At 37.5% G+C, this 24,551-nt stretch overlaps 1 protein-coding gene across 1 annotated transcript in view; it reads right to left on the bottom strand.

The window, feature by feature from the left end:
• LOC136874856 (protein takeout) overlaps positions 1-24,551 on the bottom strand; it is a 177,689-nt gene that overhangs the window by 127,991 nt on the left and 25,147 nt on the right. Inside the window, exon 2 of the mRNA XM_067148538.2 lies at positions 4,035-4,141. Coding sequence (XP_067004639.2) covers positions 4,035-4,116 — 82 coding nt within the window. The 5' untranslated portion in view covers positions 4,117-4,141. The remainder of the gene's footprint in view (positions 1-4,034; positions 4,142-24,551) is intronic.

Here is a 24,551-nt window from a genome sequence, read left to right as displayed (position 1 = left end):
GAAATTTATTGAACATCTCCCTTGGTAAGTTATTCCAATCCCTAACTCCCCTTCCTATAAACGAATATTTGCCCAAATTTATCCTCTTGAATTCCAGCTTTATCTTCATATCGTGATATTTCCTACTTTTAAAGACACCACTCAAACTTATTCGTCTACTGATGTCATTCCACGCCATCTCTCGATTGACAGCTTGGAACATACCACTTAGTCGAGCAGTTTGTATCCTTTCCCCAATATTTCCAATATTATATAAAACAACAACAACAAGTCACAGAAGTATTGAGATGGCAAAAAAGACCCCAAGATAAATAAACTCTGTAAATATGTATGGATACTGTAAGCAGGATTAAATATATATTAAATATCCTATCTTAATGTCATCTTCAATAACCATATTCAACAACTGCCACTAGCACTAATATTAGAATAATATTGATAATGACGTGTGGCCTCCGAAGAGGCCTGGTGTAGGCCTTTCGAGCTGTATTGTAGAGCTTGGCGAAGTGACACTGCTGACTGTTTTAAACATTCGATACGGCACAGCGAATTGCTTCGGAGCCAATATAGCGAGGTGGTCGTACAGTTAGGGTCACGTTGCTGTAAGCTTGCATTCGGAATACAGTGGGTGCGAACCCCACTGTCGGCAGCCCTGGAGATGGTTTTTCCGTGGTTTCCCATTTTCACACCGGGAAAATGCTGGGGCTGTGCCTTAATTAAGCCTACGGCCGCTTCCTTCGCACTACCAGCCCTTTCTTAACCCATCGTAGCCATAAGACCTATCAGTGTCAGTGCGACGTAAAGCAAGTTGAAAAAAATAGGAAAAGTTTATGCTTAGTGGGATTGAGATCGGGGCTCCTCAGAGCCAGATAAGCATCTTCACATTCGTGGACTGCTCATCGAACCTTTCAGCCACAATTCGGGAGCGATGGGCTGGAACATTGCCTTGTTGTATGCACAGTAGTTGTTTCGTTTTCATTCACCGAGCTCGATAGCTGCAGTCGCTTAATTGCGGCCAGTATCCAGTAACCGGGAGATAGTGGGTTCGAGTCCCACTGTCGGCAGCCCTGAAGATGGTTTTCCGTGGTTTCCCATTTTCACGCCAGGCAAATGCCGGAGCTGTACCTTAATTAAGGCCACGACCGCTTCCTTCTAATTCCTAGGCCTTTCCTATCCGGTCGTCACCGTAAGGCATATCTGTGTCGGTGCGACGTAAAGCAGATAGCAAAAAAAAAAAAAAAAAAAAAAAAATCGTAAATGAAAGAACTTGGAAATTGATCGAACTACTCCCTTGGTAAATTATTCCAATCCCCCTGTAAACGAATATTTCCCCAATTTGCCCTCTTGAATTCCATTCATATTATGACATTTTATTCTTTTAAAAAACTCCATTCAATCGTAGTCGTCTACTAATGTCATTCCATGCCATCTCTCCACTTATAGTACAGTTCGGAACATGCCGCTTAGTCTACTATATATTCGCGTAGCGTTATTTTGACCCATGTCGTTCTACCACACACGGATATAAAAAAGTGAAATCAGTACGTATTTCCCAGTCATACAGCACAACTACTGGATACGTAAAGATTACAATACAAATACGACCAAGAACGCAATTTTTCAACCAGCCTGAGCCGAGAAAAAGTTACCTTAGGAAATTGATAACAACCTTTTTCTTGGTACCAAAAAAATCTGACATTTATAAACTATATTTAAAACATCCCAATGTATATTTTGTTAAAATTTTTATTCGATTAGATGGAGGGTTTTGGAGAAACGATGTCTTAAAGTTCACGGGTGGTTGAAACACCCTTAAATATGGGCGCCTTTTGCGTTCCACTTGCGATAAAAAATATTACAGCATAAATTATAAATTCGAAGCCTACATGACCTAATGTGAAATGAAACGAGGAAAATGATGTTGTATGATTATGATTGTATTTTCAGTGGGCCTACTGGTTATTTTATAAACAACCTCTAAACTCGAGTGCACATAATATTTTTGTCTACAGTAGTTGTTCCCTTGCTCCCAGGTGTCCGCAGTCCAAAGTTCGCAACATTTTCGTAACAATACTCTGTTGTCGGAAATCGCCCAGAACAAATCATGCTGCTTTCCTTTGGATTTTTTTCAGTTCTTGAATCCTGTAATCCTGGTAAAGTTTCCATACACTGGAAGCATCCTCTAACTGAGATCTTACCATTGACTTAAGTTATGCGCCCTCTCCTTTCTTTTCTTTGAGGCCCTAATGTCTTCCTCAGGATGTTTCTCTCCACTAGTTATAGCTTCTTGATCAATCCTAATTTTGTCTCGTTCAAGCATTTAGCTGCGTATAAGGCTACCGGACGAATCACGGTCAAGTAATATCTCAGTTGGATAAAGTTGGAATTCAAGAGGACAAATTAGGGCAAATATTCGTTTACAGGAAGGGGAGTTAGGGATTGGAATAACTTACCAAGGCAGATATACAATAAATTTCCGATTTCTTTGTATTCATTTAAGAAAAGACTAGGAAAACAACAGATAGGGAATCTGCCACCTGAGCGACTGCCCTAAATGCAGATCAGTAGTGATTGATTGATTGATTGGTTTTATGTTAATCGAGTTCTTCTTCTTCTTCTTCTTCTTCTTCTTCTTCTTCTTCTTCTTATTATTATTATTATTATTATTATTATTATTATTATTATTATTATTATTATTATTATTTTGTGTAGTTTGTAGGCCAGGTTTCATCTTGTTGATTCTGGATACCAGTGCATCTTTTCCTGACAAATTGTTTTCTATCCATTCTCCAAGGTTTTTTTTTTAAATTCTCTCCACTTTCTGGATCCTTTTCCCCTCTATGGCCTTACATCTGGGTGCTGTTACGATGTTGGTCATGTAGGCTACTGTGTCTTCTCGTAGGAGGTTCGTAACCTTGCCTTACTCGCTGGTTCCTGGAGATGCGGAATCTGGTTCCGTACCTCGTCTACTGATTCTGATAGAACACCAATATCATCCGCGAAGGTTAGACACTCTACTTCATTTCCTGTGCTTTTGTAACCTATTCATACACCTCCTATTCCTTGCATTTTTGGCGCCACTCTCTAAACGTGCACAATTGAAAAGAAGGGGGATTTCCATCTCTCTGTCTGAACCAATTCCGATAATATCCCTTTGAAGCTGACCTTGGATGTTATGTCACTTTAAGTCTGTTCGATCAACATTCTGGTCTTCCTATCCAGACACATCTCTAGGATTGGGAGTAGTGCTTCTCGATCTGCCGAATCATATGCCTTCTTGAAGCCACTAATGTGAGAATTTTTTATTCCTCCATTATACTTCCTAAGTATACATCATCATCTACTAAAGGCAATGCCTTTTCGCTGTAGCCACACCTGACGATCTTCTGTTAGCCTCTTCATGTTGCTATATGAACCACATACCAGTTCACCGACGGAGTTCCTGATATATGACATCCTTGGTCGTCCCCGGGTCTCTTTCCCAGTACTTTACCTTCAATGATGGTTTGGAGAGGAGAGTCATGTCTCAGTGCGTGTCCAAGGAACTTTGCTTTCCTCCTCTTTATCGTATTTAATAAACGTCGATCCTCTTCTACGTTCTTTAAAACAAGGTAATTTGTTTTTTTTAACCATCCAACTTGTTTTTGTATTTCTTCTCCATAGCCACATTTATGCAGCCTCAAGTTTTGTGTCTTCCTGTTTCCCTAATGTCCAGGTTTCGCATCCATACAGTATCACACTCCAAACAAAGATCTTGAGAAATGATTTCTGGTCCCTAAGTATTTCAAATATAATTATTTATTAAAAATTGTTATCTCTCTGACAGGAAGAAATACGATTATCAATGGTTTCCACTTTTCATACCAATGTCGGATATGTAGGCCTACTTGAATGAAGGAGACCAGTATCTTCCTAATCCTACCCCTTGCCTCACCCAACTTCACCAAAAAAAAAAAAAAACCTACCTCTGTTAGGGTGATGTTAAACAGAAAAAAGGAAATAACAGGACATCGTAAGACATTGTATTCACTTACCATTTTTGGCTTTGCTCTTGGCTTCTAACGCCACGGGCGAAAGGACTGCAATAATAAGAAGTAGGTATCTGGCTACTGCCATCTCGATTCTCTTTATATACTTTCACCTGAAACAAAAAAGTAATGAGAGTTATATGCAAGAAATTTGTATAACACAAAGTGGATCTATTGACGAATTGATATCACTAGACCAAAAAAGTGAGTTGCATAGTAAGCCTACAGAAAAATATCATTTTATAAAATGGAGACGCAGAATTTGGAAATGACTTATTGTTGATTTTACAAAATGCATTAAGGGCACCCCAGGTGCTCTCAGCTTGTTGAACGTTTTTGATCACGGAGCCCTTAGCTGAATCTTGCATTGCTCGTATTTAGTTGTGCCAGCCATAGTTTCGCTTTCATTTCCGACCTCCCTTGGCCAACTCTGGTTCTCTTCTAATGTCGACGGTACCAGATTTGTGAGGCCCAGGGAATTTTTCTATTTCTCGTCTTTCAGTGCCCTTCTCCTCTTTGTGTTAATACCTAAGGTCTGAAACTCCTTCACTTTTTCCTCTGATCAGTGTTAAGAAGGGACGTTTCTCTAGTTGGAATTCCCCTTAGAACAGTAATAATCTCAATCACCACATTAAGAGCCATGATTTTATTTTTAAAGATAATTGTGTGGTATGACATCCTAAGAGGCTCTCCGTACGTAAAACATGAGACCTTGAGATTAGCTTGACTACGAATCAAAGTTAGGTAGGAAAGCTACATGTTACGCCTTTACTTAATTTACACGCAATTCAATAGTAATTTATATAGCGTAGAAAACCAGTAAGGTTCTAGCCGGGTAATATGGTTAAAATTTCCCTCGCGTGTAAATGCTGTCTGAGTATTTCAATTTTGTTTGAAACTAAAAACATTGTTTCCAAGTAAAGTAGATCCCTTCGCCCGACCGCCCAACTTCAAAAGGCGAGATGTTTGCGAAAAAAAAAAAAGAAAGAAAGAGTTTTCTATGCTTCCATATTTATACTAAAATTTATAAATAAAGAATTATTCGTTTTACCCAAAAATAATTATTTTAATAATATCTGAAGCCAAATTCAAATTTATAACTTTTGAATGATTTTTCGAGAAACGTTGGAATATTTATAACAACGTTGCTCGGTTGAGTCAGATCTCAGATATAAAGATGTTTAAGAGATTCTTTGGAGTGGTGGCACATACTGCAAAAATGAAAACTACCAAAATTACATTTCAATGGGATTAATCATGTAACTACGTGGAGTTGTTATAAATATGAATAAATGAAACAAATAATGTATTGTAAGTAATATAATTCATGTTCAGATATTAAATATTGCATTCTGTAGGGATTTGAAAGATTTTACGCAAATAAATCGTAAAAATTACAACCTTCGTTTTTATTTCGAAAAGTTTTCAACATATTATTTTAAAATGTATACATATATATAATTTATACACGTACACTATCTCCTCAAAATATTTCTGTTATTTTGAATTGATGGAACATGCTTAAATAATTATAAACTCCGATTTTTCTTTCTTTCTACTATATCTCTAATGTTAGTATTGAAATAAAGTTTTATTATTATTCTACATAAACTCATAAGCCCATTAAAATGTAATGTTGTGATGTTTAATATTTTTCAGTATGTGCCCACTCTCAATAAATTCTTAAAAATCAGGGGCATCGAACATTTATACCCTAGCTTTATATCTGAGGATATTTTTCAACCTCACTACGTTGTTGTAATTGTATTGCAAAATTATGTTTATAACTACTTAGTTCTCTGGTTTTTAACGAAATAATATGACTGAATTTGCACCGAATTATTTTATTTGCTGAACAAAATTAATTATAATATTTTTACATATATTTAATAAATAATAAATGAATCAACGAAGTTTGACATAAAATGCACCTGTTAATTAGCATCATGTTCGTTAAGAAGACGATCTTACATATTGAAATAAAAGAGTTCGACAAGAATGCATACATTAATCATCATTAGTGTCTTCATTTTATCATATGATTTATAGAGTCGAAAGTGCTCAAATGTACGAACAGAAATAAATGGTGCTTAAATTCAGCGCCTGGGTTAAGCTTATATTTTGTGTGTCTACCACCATTCGAAGTAGGCACATACGTGAGTGTAGGCAATGCCAACATTTTAAACTCATAGCTAGCATTAATCTGCTGAGATACGTCTACTGGATCCACATTTCCACACTCCTAGCAGCATAATGATTGTGAGTAGTGCCAAAAAATTTCAAAACTCATAGACAATTTTAATCTGCCCAGGTACTCTTATGGTTACTGGATGAACATTTGCATTCTACTATTACACTAATATGATTGTGAATGGCACCTTCGCTATTTACAAGAGATTCTGTTTAAATATTTTAAACTCATAATTGATACACATATGGTTTACTGTCTAGAGAAAAGCACTGTGGGGTAAGTCACCCTTAGCACCCCTAAGGGTGGAGGTGGGGAGAGAGTGGCTTATAATAATAATAATCATCGAAAATAATGTCGAATCAAACGTTTTTGGGGTCGCTGAGATCACCCCTATCGGCACAGGGGTGTGCGGAAGAAGGGGTGAATATTCCAAAATGACCGAGATTATGGATATATGAGTGTATGTCCCAGTATAGCTGTCAACCAAACTTGGTACACATATGACTTACTATCTGGAAGTAGTGGGACAAGACACACCAAACATCCCTTTGGGCGGGAGTGGAAAGGGGGTGAAGCATAAACATAATAGAAAACGACCAATATTAATGTAATTCCACAGTTTTTGGGGTCGCTGAGTCCAAATTCATCCCCATCAGCATGGGAGTGAGAAGGGGTGAAAAATAAAATGACCAAACTAACCAATATTACGGATGAATGTGTGTATGTTCCAGCATAGCTCTCAACCAATTTTAGTACACGTATGACTTACTATCTGGAAAAATGACTCTGAGCAAAACACCCTCTAGCAACCCTAGGAGAGGGGGTGAAATGTAAAACCCGTAATTGAAACTACCGATATTGGTGTCGAATCCATAGTTTTCGAGGTCGCTGAGATGGACTGTGACACTGCGGATTCCGTTTAAGTGAAAAAAGTGAGGTTGAGAAGGGGGTGAAAAAGAATATTCAAAATGACTGAGATTATGGATGAATGTGTGTTCCAGTATACCTGTTACCGAACTTGGTACACATATGACACTATCTGCAAAAGAATACTGTAGTGATAAAAAAACCCAAGCATCCCTTGGGGCGGGGGTGTGGAGGGGGTGACATGTAAAAATAATCGAAAACGACCAATATTAGTGTCGAATCCATAGTTTTCTGGGTTACTAAAATGAATAGTGACACTCTGAAGTTCAAATTCAGCCTCCATCAGCATGACGATTGAGAAGAGATTTAAAAAATGTATGTCCAAATGCCCGAGATCATAGATGTATGTGTGTGTTCCAGCATAACTCTCAACCAAAACTGGTACACATATGACTTAATTATATGAAAAAAATACTGTGCGGGCAAGACACCACTAGCAGCCCTAGGGTTGGAGTAGGAAAGGGGGTGAAATATAAAAAAGAATAAAAAACGACCCATATTAATGTAGAACCCACAGTTTTCGGGGTAGCTGAGATGAATAGTGACACTTCAGGTGCCGTTTAAGTCCAAATTCAGTCCCCAAGGTCCTGGAGGGATGAAAATGGGTGAAAAAATAAAATGCCCAAAATTGCCGAGATTATGGATGTATGCGTGTATGTTGCAGCATAGCTCTCAAGCAAACTTGGTACACATGACTTACTATGTGAAAAAAAATGCTGTGGGGGCAAGACATCGCTAGCACCCTTAGGGGAGAGGATGACATGTAAAAATATCAAAAAACGACCGATATTAGTGTAAAATCTATAGTTTTCGGGGTCGCTGAGATGAAGTGTGACTTTCTGAATGCCGTTTAAGGCCAAGTTCAGCCTCCGTCGGCATGGGGTTCGGAAGGGATGAAAAATGTAGTGTCCAGCATGTTGATTCCATAGATTTCTGGGTTTCTAGGCTGATTGGTGAGAGTCCCAGCGGCAGTTGAAATCGTGCACATCATACTATATCTATACCGCGGCGCGTGCATACATCTATCTATATATATATAAAGTAGCTTGTCCTGACTGACTGACTGATTCATCATCGCCGAGCCAAAACTACTGGACATAAAGAAATGAAATTTTGGAGATATATTCATATTAAGATGTAGGTGCTCGCTAAGAGAGGATTTTTGGATATTCCGTCGCTAAGGGGGTGAAAAGGGGGGTGAAATTTTAAAATGAGTGTGTCTATATCTCAAAACTTTAAAAGTTTACAGATGTGAAAATTGGTATTTAGAATCTTCTTTAAAAATAAGGAAACACGTATTTTTTTGTTTTGAGACAATCCCAATAGGAGGGGCACAAAAGGGTGAAAAAGGGGTTGAATGCCTTTAATCGGGATATCGGTACTTATATCTCAGAAACTGAAGATATTACAGACATGAAAATTGGTACTTTTGATCTCTTTTAAAAATAAAGAAACACGTATTTTTTTGTTTGGGGAAAATCCAATTAATGGGAGGGTGAAAAGGGGGTGAATTTTTAAAATGGGTGCATCTATATCTCAAAACTCTTAAAGTTTACAGATGTAAAAATTGGTACTTAGAATCTTCATTAAAAACAAAGAAACACGTATTTTTGTGTTTTCGGAAAATCCCAATAGGAGGGGTGAAAAGGGGTGAAAACGTGGTTGAATGACTTTCATGAGGATACTTATATCTCAGAAACTGAAGATATTACAGACCTGAAAATTGGTGTTTAGGATCTTCTTTAAAAATAAAGAAATACATATTTTTTGTTTTTGGAAAATCCAATTAATGGGGGTGTGAAAAGGGGGTGAATTTTTAAAATGAGTCTATCTATATCTCAAAACTTTTAAAGTTTAAAGATGTAAAAAAATGGTATTTAGAATCTTCTTTAAAAATACAAGAACACGTATTTTTTGCTTTCTTTAAATCCCAATAGGAGGGGTGTAAATGGGTGAATAATGGGATGAATGCCTTTAATGAGGATACATATATCTCAGAAACTGAAAATATTACGGAACTGAAAATTTGTATATGGGAGCTCCTTTAAAAATAAGGAAACCCGTATTTTTTTGTTTTTGGAAAATCCAATTAATGGGGGTTAAACAGGAGTGACAAACTGGGGTGAATTTTTTGAAAGACTATATCTACAGAATATCTGAGAAACGTAAAATGTTATAGACGTAAAAAGTGGGTATTTGGAATCTCCTGTAAATGTAAAGAAAGATAGGTGATTTGTTTTCGAAAACTCCACGTAAGGGGAAATAAAAAGGGGTGAAATTTTAAAAAGCGAATTTCTACAGTATATCTCAAAAACTTAACATGTTACAGAAGTGAAAAATGGTATTTTTATCTCTATTAAAAATAAAGAAACGTGTATTTTCAGCTTTCGGAAATACCACTTGGGTGGAAGGGGGGGGGGTAAAAGTGACTGAAAATGGTGTTGAATTCTTTTAATTAGGCTACTGATATCTCAAAAATGAAGATATTACAGACGTGAAATCTGCTTTAAAAGTAAAGAAACACGTATTCTCGGAAAATCCAATGAAGGGGGGTGGGGGGGTGAAAGAATTGAAAAATTAATTGAACTAATTGTATGAGAATACATACATCTAATAGAAACTAAAGTTGTTACGGACGTGAAAATTGGTATTTGAATCTAAAGAAAAACGCGTTTGGGGGGCGGGAGTGAAAAGGAGTTGAATTCCTTTCATGAAGACACATAAATCAAAAACTGAAGAAGTTAGAGTCGTGATAATTACTATTTAGAAGATCCTTTACTATTAAGGAAACAAGTATATTTTGCCGGAAAATTCACTTACGGGGTGGGGGGGGGAGGGAGGGAAGTGTGAAAGGAAGTGAAAATAAAGTGAATTATTTTTATGGGGATACTTATATCTCAAAACTGAATGTAACAGATGTGAACATTGGTGTTTGGAATATCTTTTAAACATAAAGAAACACGTCTTCTATTTTTTTGGGGGGGGGGTGTAAATAAACTTAACGGCGGTGGGGTGTAAAAGGAGGTGAGATCAATTGATTTTACTGTTCATAATGTACTTAAGGAGCCTCCGTTGCTCAGGCGGCAGCGCGCCGGCCTCTCGCAGCTGGGTTCCGTGGTTCAAATCCCGCTCACTCCATGTGACATTCGTGCTGGACAAAACGGAGGCGGGACAGGTTTTTCTCCGGATACTTCGATTTTCTCTCTCATCATTCCTTCCAGCAACACTGTCCAATATTTCATTTCATTTGTCATTCAACGATCATTGCCTCAGAGGTGTGCTTCGGCAGCCGGCACAATTCCTATTGTCGCTGCTAGATGGGGCTTTATTCATTCCATTCCTGACCCTGTCGAATGACTGGAAACAGGCTATATAGTTTCGATGTACTTATTCTGATCATAAACCGATCATTTTTAATCTTTCCTGGGCTGGTTTTCAACAGCCATCTTTTCCTTCGGAGAACGTTCTTAGATTACAGTAGATCCTCCTGGCATGTAAATAAAAATTTAAACACATTTGAAATAAACGATAGGAATGAGATGGACCGTCAAATTGTTCACCTCTATAATAAGGTCAACAATGCACGGAAGTATGTCATTGGTATCGCCAGAAATCCCGCACACTTGCCTACGCGCGACGATGGTGCTGGTCACATTGTAACAATGACACTGGCAGCAGATGTAATTTACCGCCAAGTAGCGATCTTGCATCTTGCTGTGGGGTTCAGAACATCTTTTAATAATAATAATAATAATAATAATAATAATAATAATAATAATAATAATAATAATAATAATGTTCTGGACCGTTGTCAAATGTGCGGACCCCCCTGGAAAATGGTCCTGGACGGGTAATGACTAAGAATGCAGTCCGGCCGCTGGTTCAGTACCGCCAAGGCACCTAAGACGACACCACGCCGGATCTCCTGAAGGATTTGATCCATATTAAAAACGCTTATAGGAAAAGATGGCAAAGATTTAGGGACCCAACTGACGGGGTGGAATATCTGGACCTAGCCCGGGAAGTACGAAATCGATTGCTGGAAAGAAAGATTGAAAAATGTGAGGAAACATACCGTAATCTATTAGAAAACGAGTCAGATCGCGAATTTTGGCGGATTCTCGCAGAAAACGAGTCAGATCGTGAATTTCGGCGGATTATATATCTAAAACAATTAGCATTCAATTATAAATTTCAGTATAATACCGTAGCGAAGCACGGGTATCTTGCTAGTATATATATAAAGTAACTTGTCCTGACTGACTGACTGATTCATCATCGCCGAGCCAAAACTACTTGACATAAAGAAATGAAATTTTGAGAATACATTCATAATAAGATGTAGGTGCTCGCTAAGAGAGGATTTTTGGATATTCCGTCTCTAAGGGGGTGAAAAAGGGGGTGAAATTTTAAAATGAGTGTATCTATATCTCAACTCTTTAAAGGTTTACAGATGTAAAAATTGGTATTTAGAATCTCCTTTAAAAATAAGGAAACACGTATTTTTTTATTTTGAGAAAATGCCAATGGGAGGGGTGAAAAAGGGTGAAATATTGGTTGAATGCCTTTAATGAGGATACCGGTACTTATATCTCAGAAACTGAACATATTACAGACCTGAAAATTGGTACTTTTGATCTCTTTTAAAAATAAAAAAACACGTATTTTTTTATTTTTGGAAAATCCAATTAATGGGAGGGTGAAATGGGGGGGTGAATTTTAAAATTAGTGTATCTATATCTCAAAACTTTGAAAGTTTACAGATGTAAAAATTGGTATTTAGAATCTTCATTGAAAATAAAGAAACACGTATTTTTTTTTGGTTTCCGAAAATCGCAATAGGCAGGGTGAAAAGGGGTGCAAAATTGTTTGAGTGAATTTAATGAGGATACTTATATCTCAGAAAATGAAGATATTACAGACCTAAAAATTGGTGTCTGGGAGCTCCTTTAAAAATAAAGAAACGTGTATCTTTTTGTTTTCGGAAAATCCAATTAATAGGGGTGAAAAGGGGGGTGAATTTTTAAAATGAGTGTATCTATATCTCAAAACTTTTAAAGTTTATAGATGTAAAAATTGGTCTTTAGCATATCCTTTAAAAATAAGGAAACACGTATTATTTTGTTTTCGGAAAATCCCAATAGGAAAGGTTGAAAAGGGTGAAAAAGGGGTTGAATGCCTTAAATGAGGCTACTTATATTTCAGAACATGAAGATATTGCAAACCTGAAAATTGGCGTTTGAGATCTCCTTTAAAAATAAAGAAACACGTATTTTTTGGTTTTTGGAATATCCAATTAATAGGGGGTGAAAAGGGGGTGAATTTTTAAAATGAGTATATCTATATATCAAAACTTCTAAAGTTTATAGATGTAACAATTTGTTCTTAGAATCTCCTTTAAAAATAAAGAAACATGTATTTTTTGTTTTCGGAAATGCCACTTGGGTGGAGGGGGTAGTTAATAATGACTGAAAATGGTATTGACTTCTTTTAATTAGGCTACTGATATCTCAAAAATGGAGATGTTACAGACGTGAAATGTGATATTTGGAATCTGCTTTAAAAGTAAAGAAACACGTATTCTCGGAAAATCCAATGAGGGGGGGGGGGTTAAAGATAGAAAAATTAATTGACTTATTTGTATGAGAATACATAAGCTAATAAAAACTAAAATTGTTACAGACGTGAAAATTGGTATTTGGATCTCCTTTTAAAACAAAGGAAAACGCGTTTTTGGGGGGAAACCATCTTGGGGTGTGTGGGGGGGGGGGGGAGAGTGAAAAGGAATTGAATTCCTTTCGTGAGGTCACATAAATCTAAAACTGAAGAAGTTAGAGTCGTGATATTTGGTATTTAGAAGACCCTTTACTATTAAAGAAACAAGTATTTTTTGCCGGAAAATTCACTTAGGGGGGAGGGGGAGGAGTTTGAAAGGAAGTGAAAAAAGTTAATTATTTTTATGGGTATACTTATATCTCAAAACTGAACGTAATAGACGTGACCACATTGGTGTTTGGAATCTCCTTTAAACATAAAGAAGCACGCCATCTTTTCATTCTTTTTTCGGGGGAGGGGGGATAAATAAACTTAACGGCGGTGGGGTGTAAAAGGAGGGGAGACCAATTGATTTTACTGTTCGCAATGTACTTACAAGGAGCCTCCGTTGCTCAGGCAGCAGCGCGCCGGCCTCTCACAGCTGGGTTCCGTGGTTTAAATCCCGGTCACTCCATGTGACATTCGTGCTGGACAAAAATGAGGCGGGACAGATTTTTCTCCGGATACTCCGGTTTTCCCTGTCATCATTCACTCCAGCAACACTGTCCAATATCAGTTCATTTCATTTGTCATTTATTAATCATTGCCCCAGAGAAGTGCGACAGGCTTCGGCAGCCGGAACAATTCCTATTGTCGCCGCTAGACGGGGGCTTTATTCATTCCATTCCTGACCCTGTCGAATGACTGGAAACAGGCTGTAGATTTTCGATGTACTTATTCTGATCATAAACCGATCATTTCTAACCTTTCCTGGGTTCATTTTTAAGAACCATCTTTTCCTTCGGAGAACGTTCTTAGATTACAGTAGATTCTGCTGGCATATAAATAAAAATTTAAACTAATTTGAAATAAACGATAGGAAAGAGATTGACCGTCCGTTCACCTCTATAATAAGGTCAATAATGCACGGAAGTATGTCATTCGTATCGCCAGAAATCCCGCACATTTGCCTAAGCCCGACGATGGTGCTGGTCACATTGTCAACAATGACAATGGCAGCGGATGTAAGTTACCGCCAAGTAGCGGTGTTGCATCTTGCTGTGGGGTCCAGAACATCTATAATAATAATAATAATAATAATAATAATAATAATAATAATAATAATAATAATAATAATAATAATAATGTTGTGGAGCGTCGTCAAATGTGCGGACCGCGCTGGAAACGGGTCCTGGACTGCTAATGACTAAGAATGCAGTCCAGCCGCGGGTTCAGTACCGCGAAGGCATCCAAGACGACACCACGCCGGATCTCCTGAAGGATTTGATCCATATTTAAAATGCTTATAGGAAAAGATGGCAAAGATTTAGGGACCCAACTGACCGGGTAGAATATCTGGACCTAGCCCGGGAAGTACGAAACCGATTGCTGGAAAGAAAGATTGAAAAATGGGAGGAAACTTGCCGTAATCTATTAGAAAACGAGTCAGATCTCGAATTTTGGTGGATTCTCGCAGAAAACGAGTCAGATCGCGAATTTCGGCATTCAACAATAAGCATTCAATTACAAATTTCAGTATAATACCGTAGCGAAGCACGGGTATATTGCTAGTACAGTTATAACTTTAATTTTTCTTAGGAAGAATCAGCTACTTCCCATGCAATCTGGGGTGCCATAAGGAAATAGTTTAACAGGAAACTAACTCGTTTCAAATTAAAGTTTAAAATTATACACATACATTTTTTCAAAAATCATCAGTTCACAAACCGTGAATGTCCACAAGAATCCGGAAATTTTACAATTTAGACGATGATAACCGAAAATATTAAGATTATTGTACGGAAAGCAAACACTAAATGGTTTATAATTTACAAGTGGTATAAGTGATGATTAAAATTGCCACCGAATCTTTTAAATCATTAGTCGTTTTGTTCATTGCTGAGTGTCATGAGCTCATAACTCTTTAATTTCTGCGTTGCAGCCTTAACACGATGCCTCCATCCATAGCGTTTGTCAGATTTTCCTAACATCATCTGAAGAGGTTTTTTAAAATGTCCACTATATTTTTTTCCAAAGTGATGGGCTGGATTGCAAGCTTTTTCTAAATCTACAAAAGAGTTCGTAAACCATCAATCAAAATCACAATAAAGAAATCTACAAAAATTCACTTCAAACAGGTAATACAAATGCTGAAAGTAGTACAGCTAGTATATTTTAAGCAAGCTCGAAAAATGGTATTCTTTTATGAAATAATAAAATCAATTCTATTACGCCTATCTTCATCATTCTCTTAACAATAGGCCTACTTAAATTAATAATAATAAAATATACATATTATTACTTATTATTACTTGTTACTTATTCGCTCTTGATTCAATGATTGCTATTTATGAAATATATGTAAACAATATTATAATGAATTATGTTCATGGCAAAGAAAATAATTTGGCGCGTATTCAATCCGATTGTTTTTGTTAAAAACTAGGAAAATAAGTAGTTATAAATACAATTTTGCAATATATTACCGTATGTAAACAACAATAAAACTTTATTTCAACACTAACATATATATTATTTAAAATAAGAGTTTTGTCTGTACATTGCTCAGAATTTGAAAAGAATGGCATTTCTGTATCGGCCATGTCCACAGTAACAAGGAAATGCACTTTTTTTTTACCTTTCCGTAATTTCTGTCTGTCTGTCTGTCTGTCTGTCTGTCTGTCTGTCTGTCTGTCTGTCTGTCTGTCTGTCTGTCTGTCTGTCTGTCTGTATGTATGTATGTATGTATGTATGTATGTATGTATGTATGTATGTATGTATGTATGCACACGCATCACGAGAAAACGGCTGAAGAGAATTTAATGAAAACCGGTATGTAAAGTCGGGCGATGACCCACTACAATCTAGGCTATAAATAATTTTATTAACGCTGAGTGAAATGATAGTTTAGGGGAAAGCCTAAAATCAAATTCTCAAATATTTATATTGTTAGTGGTCCTATCGATAAATACTATATAACTGAAATTATATACAATTAAATTTCCGATCGTTTGTGTCTTACACATTTTTACCGTACCGCCTATGATAACACAGATATACCTGAATTTGTATTTTTGTTGCTAAGTCCATACCAACGCCGAGCCACGAGAAAATGGGATAACAGAATTTAATGAAAATCGGTGTATGGAGGCGGGGAATAAGAAACTACAGTCTAAGCTATAAACAATTTTATTCGCCCTGGATTAAATTCTACCGTAGTTTAGGGAAATGGGACTACAATTTAATTTTTAAATACCTGTGTTATTGGTCCTATCGAAAAGTACTACATAGCACAAGTTATAGAGAATAAAATTTCTGATCATTTATGTTTTATTCAATTTACCGACTATGATAAGAGTGGTATTTCAGAGTCGGAAGAAACTAAATGTGAAGGCCTACAATATCGAAAGCGCATAACATTGATCAACAATAAAATTACATTGATCATTGTTTGTTGAACTCCGCCATACCGGTTGCAAGCCCGGGGCCTCATCTCGCAAGTGATGAGGAAGGAGGAGCAGGAGGAGTATAAACCTCGTTAAAAAACCAGGGTCCATCTGGCTCCGGATGGTAGCACCCTGTTATAGGGCCCCTACCTAGGGTTACAGGTGAAGAGGACCAACGGCTTGAAGGGTGGATGAGGATATGTCCCAACAGCTGGAAAGGCAGAGGAGTCTCTCTTCCTGGTAGTGGAAGCAGCGCTGTCAGTATCAGCACAGTGCAGGACTAAGGTGTCTGCTGGACTGTCGCTGAAAATTTACTGGCATGGTCAGGAAGACTTAAATGGCAGTAAAATTGCGATGTGGAAGGCAACGGGAAACCACCACATTATTTTTCCTAGTATAGCAACCATGGATAGTACGAATTGTAACTTAGATACTACTGATCACGGTACTCGGACACCAAGATCCGGCAGGGGAGTAACTGAGGTATCCCAGGTCGTCAGCAAGCGAAAACCTCAGAAGTTTGGAGAAGGGATTAAAATAGGGACATGGAATACAAGAACAATGCTAAAAACAGGAAGACTAGAAGAACTCAAACGAATTATGGATGAAAATAAAATAGATATCATGGGATTATGTGAAACTAGATGGCCTGGCAAAGGTGATTTCCACAGTGACCCATTCAGAATTGTGTACAGTGGAAATGAAAGTGGTGGACAATATGGAGTAGCTGTAATATTAGGAAAGAAGTGGGCAAACAACGTGCTAAACACATATCATGTCGATGATAGAATAATGATGGTGAAAATAGCTGCCAAACCAACAGATATGGTAATAATACAGGTATACTTCCCTACTACTGGACATGACATGAATGCTACTTGTGTTGATGGATCATTTAACTTTTCTAGATTCCATTTCTTGCTTCTTGGTTTCCTAAACTTCTTCAGCCTAATTCGACATTTTGCTAATACTGGGACATGATCGCTGTCGATGTCTAAGCCAGGATAACTATGGCATGACGTTACCTGATTTCTATACCTTCTCTTAACTAGAATGTAGTCAATTTGGTATCTGTTATTATCTCCGAAATTCTTCCATGTATAACGTCTTCTATTAGGCATGTCAAATACAGTGTTCATTATGATCATGTCCTGTTCTTCACAGAAGTCCATCATACGTTCTCCTCTATCATTTGTTCGTCCTAGACTGAATCTGCCAGCAACTTTTCTAGTAATATTGCTGCCAACCACAGCATTGAAGTCTCCCATTATGATTATGTTATCTTTGTCTTTGTTTAGTTTAATTATATCTTCTATTTTATTATACATTTCCTCAACTTCATCGTCGTCGTCATGTCCAGTAGTAGGGAAGTATACCTGTATTATTACCGTATCTGTTGGTTTGGCAGCTATTTTCACCATCATTATTCTATCATCGACATGATATGTGTTTAGCACGTTGTTTGCCCACTTCTTTCCTAATATTACAGCTACTCCATATTGCTATACGGCTGTGAAGGCTGGACTCTCTTGAAGGAGGACGTGAAACGACTAGAGGCAGTGGAAATGTGGCTATGGAGGAAGATGACAAGAACTAGCTGGATTGAGAAGAAAACTAATGAAGCAGTGCTTAGAGAAATAAACACACAGAGACATTTAATAACAACGATAAAAAGGAGAAAAGCGTCAGTTTTCGGTCACATTCTCCGGCATAATAACTTCATAAAGAACTTGTTCGAAGGCAAGGTGATGGGAAAGAAAGGCAGAGAGAAACCAAGGAAGAAGATCATTGAAGAGGTAGTTGAGATGATGGGATGCCAAGGTTATGGAGAGATGAAATGGAAATGAAAGTGGTGGACAAGGATCGCAGAGAGAAGAGATCAATGGCTGCAACGACAAGGCGAAGCCTTTAGATAATGATGATGATGATGATTGTTTGTTGTGATGTTCTTTTTCTCTTATGCTGCCACTCAACTCCGATAGATCGGATTACTGCTGCGTACCGAGAATAAGAGTCTGACTGAATATTGGCGGCAAATAGCTGGGGAGTGAGAAAACTTTCTTCTTTAGCATGTCATTCATCTGGTTTATACATTTTCTGATGCTGCTGGTACGTAACACACTGGTTCATCATAGTATTGCAGCTATTCGATCTCTACTCTGACGCGCTTTTTTTGAATGAGCAGTGTGCACACTTAAGGCAGAGGCTCACTTAGCAGTAGTAGTACGACCAGGTCTAGAATTACAATTTAGGCCTATTCCAAATTATAGCACCACAATTGACTAAATAACTCAAAATTCAACACAGAAAAGAGCTGTTTCTTAAGAAAAGCTTCTTCCTCTTCACTTTTATTAAATTCTACAGTCATTTTATTCCAAATTAGCAGTGAAAAGGGTGTTTCCCCTCTAGCTTGGAGGAAAAATTGGCTTACAGGTCAGATTTTTCCGCCGCCAGTGTAGTGAATTGAGATTTCACGACTCATCGGGTACTCCTAGGAAATAGATTAGTAAAAGGGCAGAGGTTTTGCACTGGGACTCTCCACTATTAGACCCCCCACCCCCCGTCGTTAAAAGACGAAGGGTGTTCACGGATCACGGCTGTCTGCGGCCTGGTCATTCCAGCTCTGGAACTTTGGACTGTATATCCCGCAGGAGTTCTTTTACGTGCCAGTAAATCTACCGACACGAGACTGTCGTATTTGAGCACCTTCAAATACCACCGGACTGAGCCAGGATCGAACCTGCCAAGTTGGGGTTAGAAGGCCAGCGCCTTAACCGTCTGAGCCACCCAGCCCGGCAAACGAAATTTTGGGGGTACATTTATATTAGAGCGTAGGTGCTCTCTAAGGGAGGATTTTTGGATATCCCGTTGCTAAGGGGGTGAATTATTTCAATAAGTATAGGCTTACCTATATTTAAAAAACTTGACAGTTTACAGATGTAAAAATTGGTATTTGGAATTTCCTTTAAAAATAAAGAAACGCGTATTTGTTTGTTTTCGGAAAATTCCATTAAGGGGGAGGGGGGGTGAAAAAGGTGAAAATGTGTTTGAATACCTTTTATGAGGATACTTATATCTCAAAAGCTGAAGATGTTACAGACATGAAAATTGGTGTGGGGAATCTCCTTTAAAAATAAAGAAACACATGTTTTTGTTTTTGGAAAATCCAATTAATGGGGGTGAACAGGAGTGGCAAAGGGGGTGATTAAAAGAGACTATAGCTACAGTATATCCCAGAAGCGCAACGTGTTACAGATGTGAAAACTGGTATTGGAATCTCCTCTAAAAGGAAAGAAGCATAGATAATTTGTTTTCGGAAACTTCACTTAACGAGAACTGAAAGAGTGCTTGCATTTTTGAAATGAGCGTGTCTACAGTATATCTCAAAATCTTAACATATTACATAAGTGAAAATCGGTATTTTTGATCTCTTTTAAAAATAAAGAAACATGTATGTTTTCGAAAAAAACACTTGGTGAGGGGGTAAAAAGGACTGAAAAGCGGATTGAATTCTTTTTTATTAGGATACTGATATCTCAAAAACTGAAGGTGTTACAGTCGTGATAACTGGTTTTTGGAGTCTATTTTAAACATAAAGAAATAGACTACTGTTTTTTCGCAAAATACACTTGGCGGAGGGGGGTGAAAGAATTGAAAAATTACTTGAATAATTTGTATGAGGACACCTATATCCCAAAAACGAACTTGGTATTTGGAATCTCACTTAAAAATAAAGAATTTTTTGTTTTCGGAAAATCCGCTGTAAAGGGGCTGGGGAAAGGACTGATAAAGGGATTGAATTTCTATATGGGGATATTAATATCTCAAAAACTGAAGATGAGATGTGGAAATGGGTATTGGGAATCTTCTTTAAAAATAAAGAATCATGTTTTTTATTTTTTTATTTTGACTTGAGAGAAGACTGTTTCTCACATGTACATTTCTATGTCGCATGGTCATCTTAGTCCCAAAAGGCAATACCACAGACGTGGTTTACAAGATGTTTCTGGAATAAATGAAACTCAATTTTTCGACGAGTTTATACTTTAGGGATTTTCAGATGTCTCAATACAGCACCGAGGAACGATTACTTTTATCAGATCACAAAATTCACGCGAGCGAAGCCGCGGGTAACTGCAAGTTAATATATACGTAACAATTCACTTACATGCTGAATAAACCAATAAAAAATAATACTGGTGTTTTTTTTTTTAGTTTTTCAGTATGTAGCATCACTCTGAAAATTCTGAAAATATCAGGCACATATTTATATCTGAGAATTTGTTCAGTCACGAAACGTTGTTATAAATATGCTAATGAATTAATGTTTTGGTTTCCGAAAAGTCATTAAAAGTTAGTTTTATTTTGAATTTGGTGCAAACAATATTAAAATAATAATTTCTGTGTAAAAGAAACATTATTTTGTTTATTTATAGGTGTTTTAATATGGGTATGTAAGCATAAAATTGTTCCCAAAAATCATGTCCTTTGAAGATTGGGTGGTCGGTCGAGGGAGCGTACTTGAAAACCACTTTGTTTTTCGAACAATATTTAATTATTCAGACAGTATTACATATGGGGACACTTTCGACCACTTTAGCCGGCTAGTCTTTAGGCAGGCGTAAATAAAGTGGGTTTTTTCCTGTTGTATTGTATATTAATAAAATAAAAATCGACACTAAGAATGAAAACCTCGTAAATAGGATTTCTTTCTGAAATTTAGAAATTTGGACGAAAGGTTGAAAACCTTGTAAACCAATCTTCTCTATGACAAAATATAGAAAAACTGAATTATACCACCCTCCAGCGACCACGTATAGTTGAATAGGCAGATTTAGCGTGAAATACTCGTAGGCCATTGATATAAGTATTAAAAAGTTTAGAGTTAGTTGTTTGTTACAGAGCTTAATTCGTGAAATAAAACGGCTAGTGAACGATCGATTTGTAAACTTACCTGGTTGCGGTCACCTAGATTAGTCATATTGCTACCTTTGATGCAATATGAGTTACACTAGACTCTCTTAAAATGCATGTAAACATAATGAAAACCTCGTAACTTTGAACAGTGAAAGTTTGAAAAACTCGTAGGCCTATGTCCAATGAGAGGTGTATAAAAAACATTTTTAAGTTATCAATGCAGTCATGTTTCTAAGATGTTATGCAACATGTTGTGAGAGGCACTGAAATCTAAACGAAAACAGTTTTTTCCTTCACTTGTATATTTTGTTACATCGGACATACGATATTTTCGTTTTTAGGTGTCGTTATGTTACATTTGGAATATTAATTTTATTTCAGTATAGGACATCATTATTAACTAAGTACTGTGATACAACCAATTTGACGAGAAACCTGCCTGTTTAAAGGCCCATTTTGTAGGTTTTACGTTCATATTTCGTAAACTATTTGTTCCAAGACTATCAAACTTTATCCGCTTTCTAACATCAACTAGGGAACAGTAAATACGTAATATCAGCTATCTGTCGTCCGCCTCCGTAACGTAATGGTTAGTGCTTTTAGCTGCCGTCCTTAGAGGCCCTGGTTCGATTCCCGGTATTTCTAAATATTTAAGAACGGTACATGCAGCTCACGTCCATTGGTATTCTGCCTAAAAGAAAGAGCTGCACCACCTCGGGTACGAGTTTATTTGGCTCCATGGCTGAATGATAAGCGTGTTGACGTTTGTGTCAAGGGATCCCGGGTGATTCCAGGCAGGGTCGGGGATTTTAACCTCCATTGGTTAATTCCGATGGTTCGGAAGCTGCGTGTATGTGCCATCTTCAGTATTAGAATTCATCATAGGTAGTGCACAATTCTCACAGACGCCTACAGGCGTGAACCCGGAAGACCTACACCCAACGTCTCCGGAGGTCACACACGCTATTATTATTATTATTATTATTATTATTATTATTATTTTCTTTCTTTCTTTCTTTCATTCTTTCTTTCTTTCTTGTACCGTATTAAAATGGGCTCTCAAAAAGAAACTTCACTCAAAAAATTGAATCTATTTATCGCTTCACTACTTATATTTCAAGTAAAAAATATGCTTTTCTAATTTTTCTTTGTAGCGTTTAGGCAATTAAACAAGTGTACTGGATTTAAGTTAAGCTGTTATGAGTCCCGAGAAACGTGTACCTAGATACTAAAAGAATGTCACTTTCCGAAATGTAATGTTAGCTGACAGCTGAGGGAGTGGCAGAGGTACCGCCATATTTAAATTGTCATTTAAAATACATTTTTGGTGCAGGCACTAATACATATTATATGAAAGCTTACTATATTCAAAGAAGTGAAAATCCGAAAGTGAATTTTCAATTACTTTTCTCGTTCAGATGCCTTTGAAAGACTTTTAAAAGGCCTGTTCTTTCAAGTACTGGTACTGTACTTTTAGAAACTGGTGTTACATACTTCTTATAGTAGAAAAAAGCAAAGTCATCTCCATAAAGGTCATGAAGGTCCTTGGAAAGGTGGAAGGTAAAGGCTTCCACTATCCGTAACCTCGGCACTTGATGGGGTAGAGTGGTTAGCTTTACGCCCTCGTATAGTAGTACTGAACCATTCAGTTCATGGACCAATAGTATAGATTTTAGTATTAGATATTGGGATTACCTGAGACCACCCAGGAAGCCATTGTCTTATGGTTTATTTCATAAAAGATTCCAGAAGAAGCGTTCTCGTGGGAAGAGAGCTAGAGCATCATGATGAAAATTTCCAGAAGCCTCATTATAGGGATTTATGTTCCAAGCCAAGCCACTTAATGAAGATTGGGGACGCTCCCCGTATCCCGGCAAACTAACTTTCGTAGGGAAGAAGGAATGAAATTAATATCGTTGGTTACGAAAGAGATGCATTGGATCTGATACATGGTCAGAGCTTTCCAATTCTGTTTCAAGCATGTCATTTAAATTTAGATAGGAACAGGGGGGCCGTCAGCCAACAGGTCAGTTTATGGTAGGTAAATTCTTGGTAATAAAGAGCTAGGCCTCAAGCTCGAACCCCGTACATTAGGGTAGATGATAGGTTGTATATTCCATGTTGGTGTGATTATATTTCATTTCGATAGTATTATATTAGTGTACGTGTAATCTTCATGGGTCAGGTCGAACTCCCTTGGTCATGTTAGGTAAGTCTGACAGGCAGGCACTGTTTATGGTGTAGCGTGTAGGCATATGTCTCTGCAGACGTAGGTTGTGTAGTTGAGATCAGGATTTACCCCGTAACTCACCTAGCTTCACTGACAGGGTGAGCGAGTCCGTATGTTGGAGAGATGTGGGCATTATGCATGTAGCTGACTGTATGAATTGATATGAGAGAGTCCCAGCACAGTTTGAGAGTGTATTGGATGCATTTGAGATGACGTATTATGGCTATGTGACTATAGCGTACTGAATTGTGCCTTTGTATTATCAAGATTGAGCCCATGGGAGGCGGAAATAAGATTTGTTGTATTGCTGGTGATATTGAGATGAGGGCGTGCAGCCCATGTGTATTTAAGAGAGCGCTTTTAGCAGCCAGATTATGTGAGGTACTTTGAAAGGCGAAGTTTCTTAGCACTCAGCTACAAGTAAGTCAGCTGAGCTTATAAATTGTGTGGACTGCTGCCCGTCGAGTGCACTGCTGGTGAGGGTTGGTTGTGCCTGACGTCACAGTCTTGAAACTCGGTTATATTGCTGTCTGCAGCTTGTCGAGTGTGTAGTGGGGGAGAGGACGACCTTGATGTTTTGACGCAGGGAGAGATTTTAGTTCTGTTTGTTCTGCTTTATTTTAACACTTGCCCGTTTGATATTGACTCCTTGGACAAGGTGGTGGTGTTCCTTTGATATTGTTTTTCTTGTATATGATTATTCAACGCCTTGCTCTTCATTGGACCAGGGATCGATACCGGGTCAGATCACTGTACATTATGTGTTTATATTTGTTTGCACCGGGGTTCGATGGTACGAGGCATAGTAAAATTTTATGGAAATTACTGTTAGATGTGTATTTCAGCAGATATCCATTTTCTCTTTATTTCATTACTTACACAACTGTATCATGCTTGTTACAGCAAAGGCTGTTTCGTGAAGGCAGTGAACTGGTAGTCATCAGCTCAACCTTATCTTTACCCCAGTCACATTTGAAAGCTCTTATATTTGTAAATAGTATTTTTATGTAATAAATCCCTGATTGTAAAACTTTGAATGCAGCGATGTTTTCTATTAG

Source organism: Anabrus simplex, chromosome 5, assembly GCF_040414725.1.
Source record: "Anabrus simplex isolate iqAnaSimp1 chromosome 5, ASM4041472v1, whole genome shotgun sequence".
NCBI classification, from domain to species: domain Eukaryota; kingdom Metazoa; phylum Arthropoda; class Insecta; order Orthoptera; family Tettigoniidae; genus Anabrus; species Anabrus simplex.
This window is presented reverse-complemented; position numbering and strand designations above follow the sequence as displayed.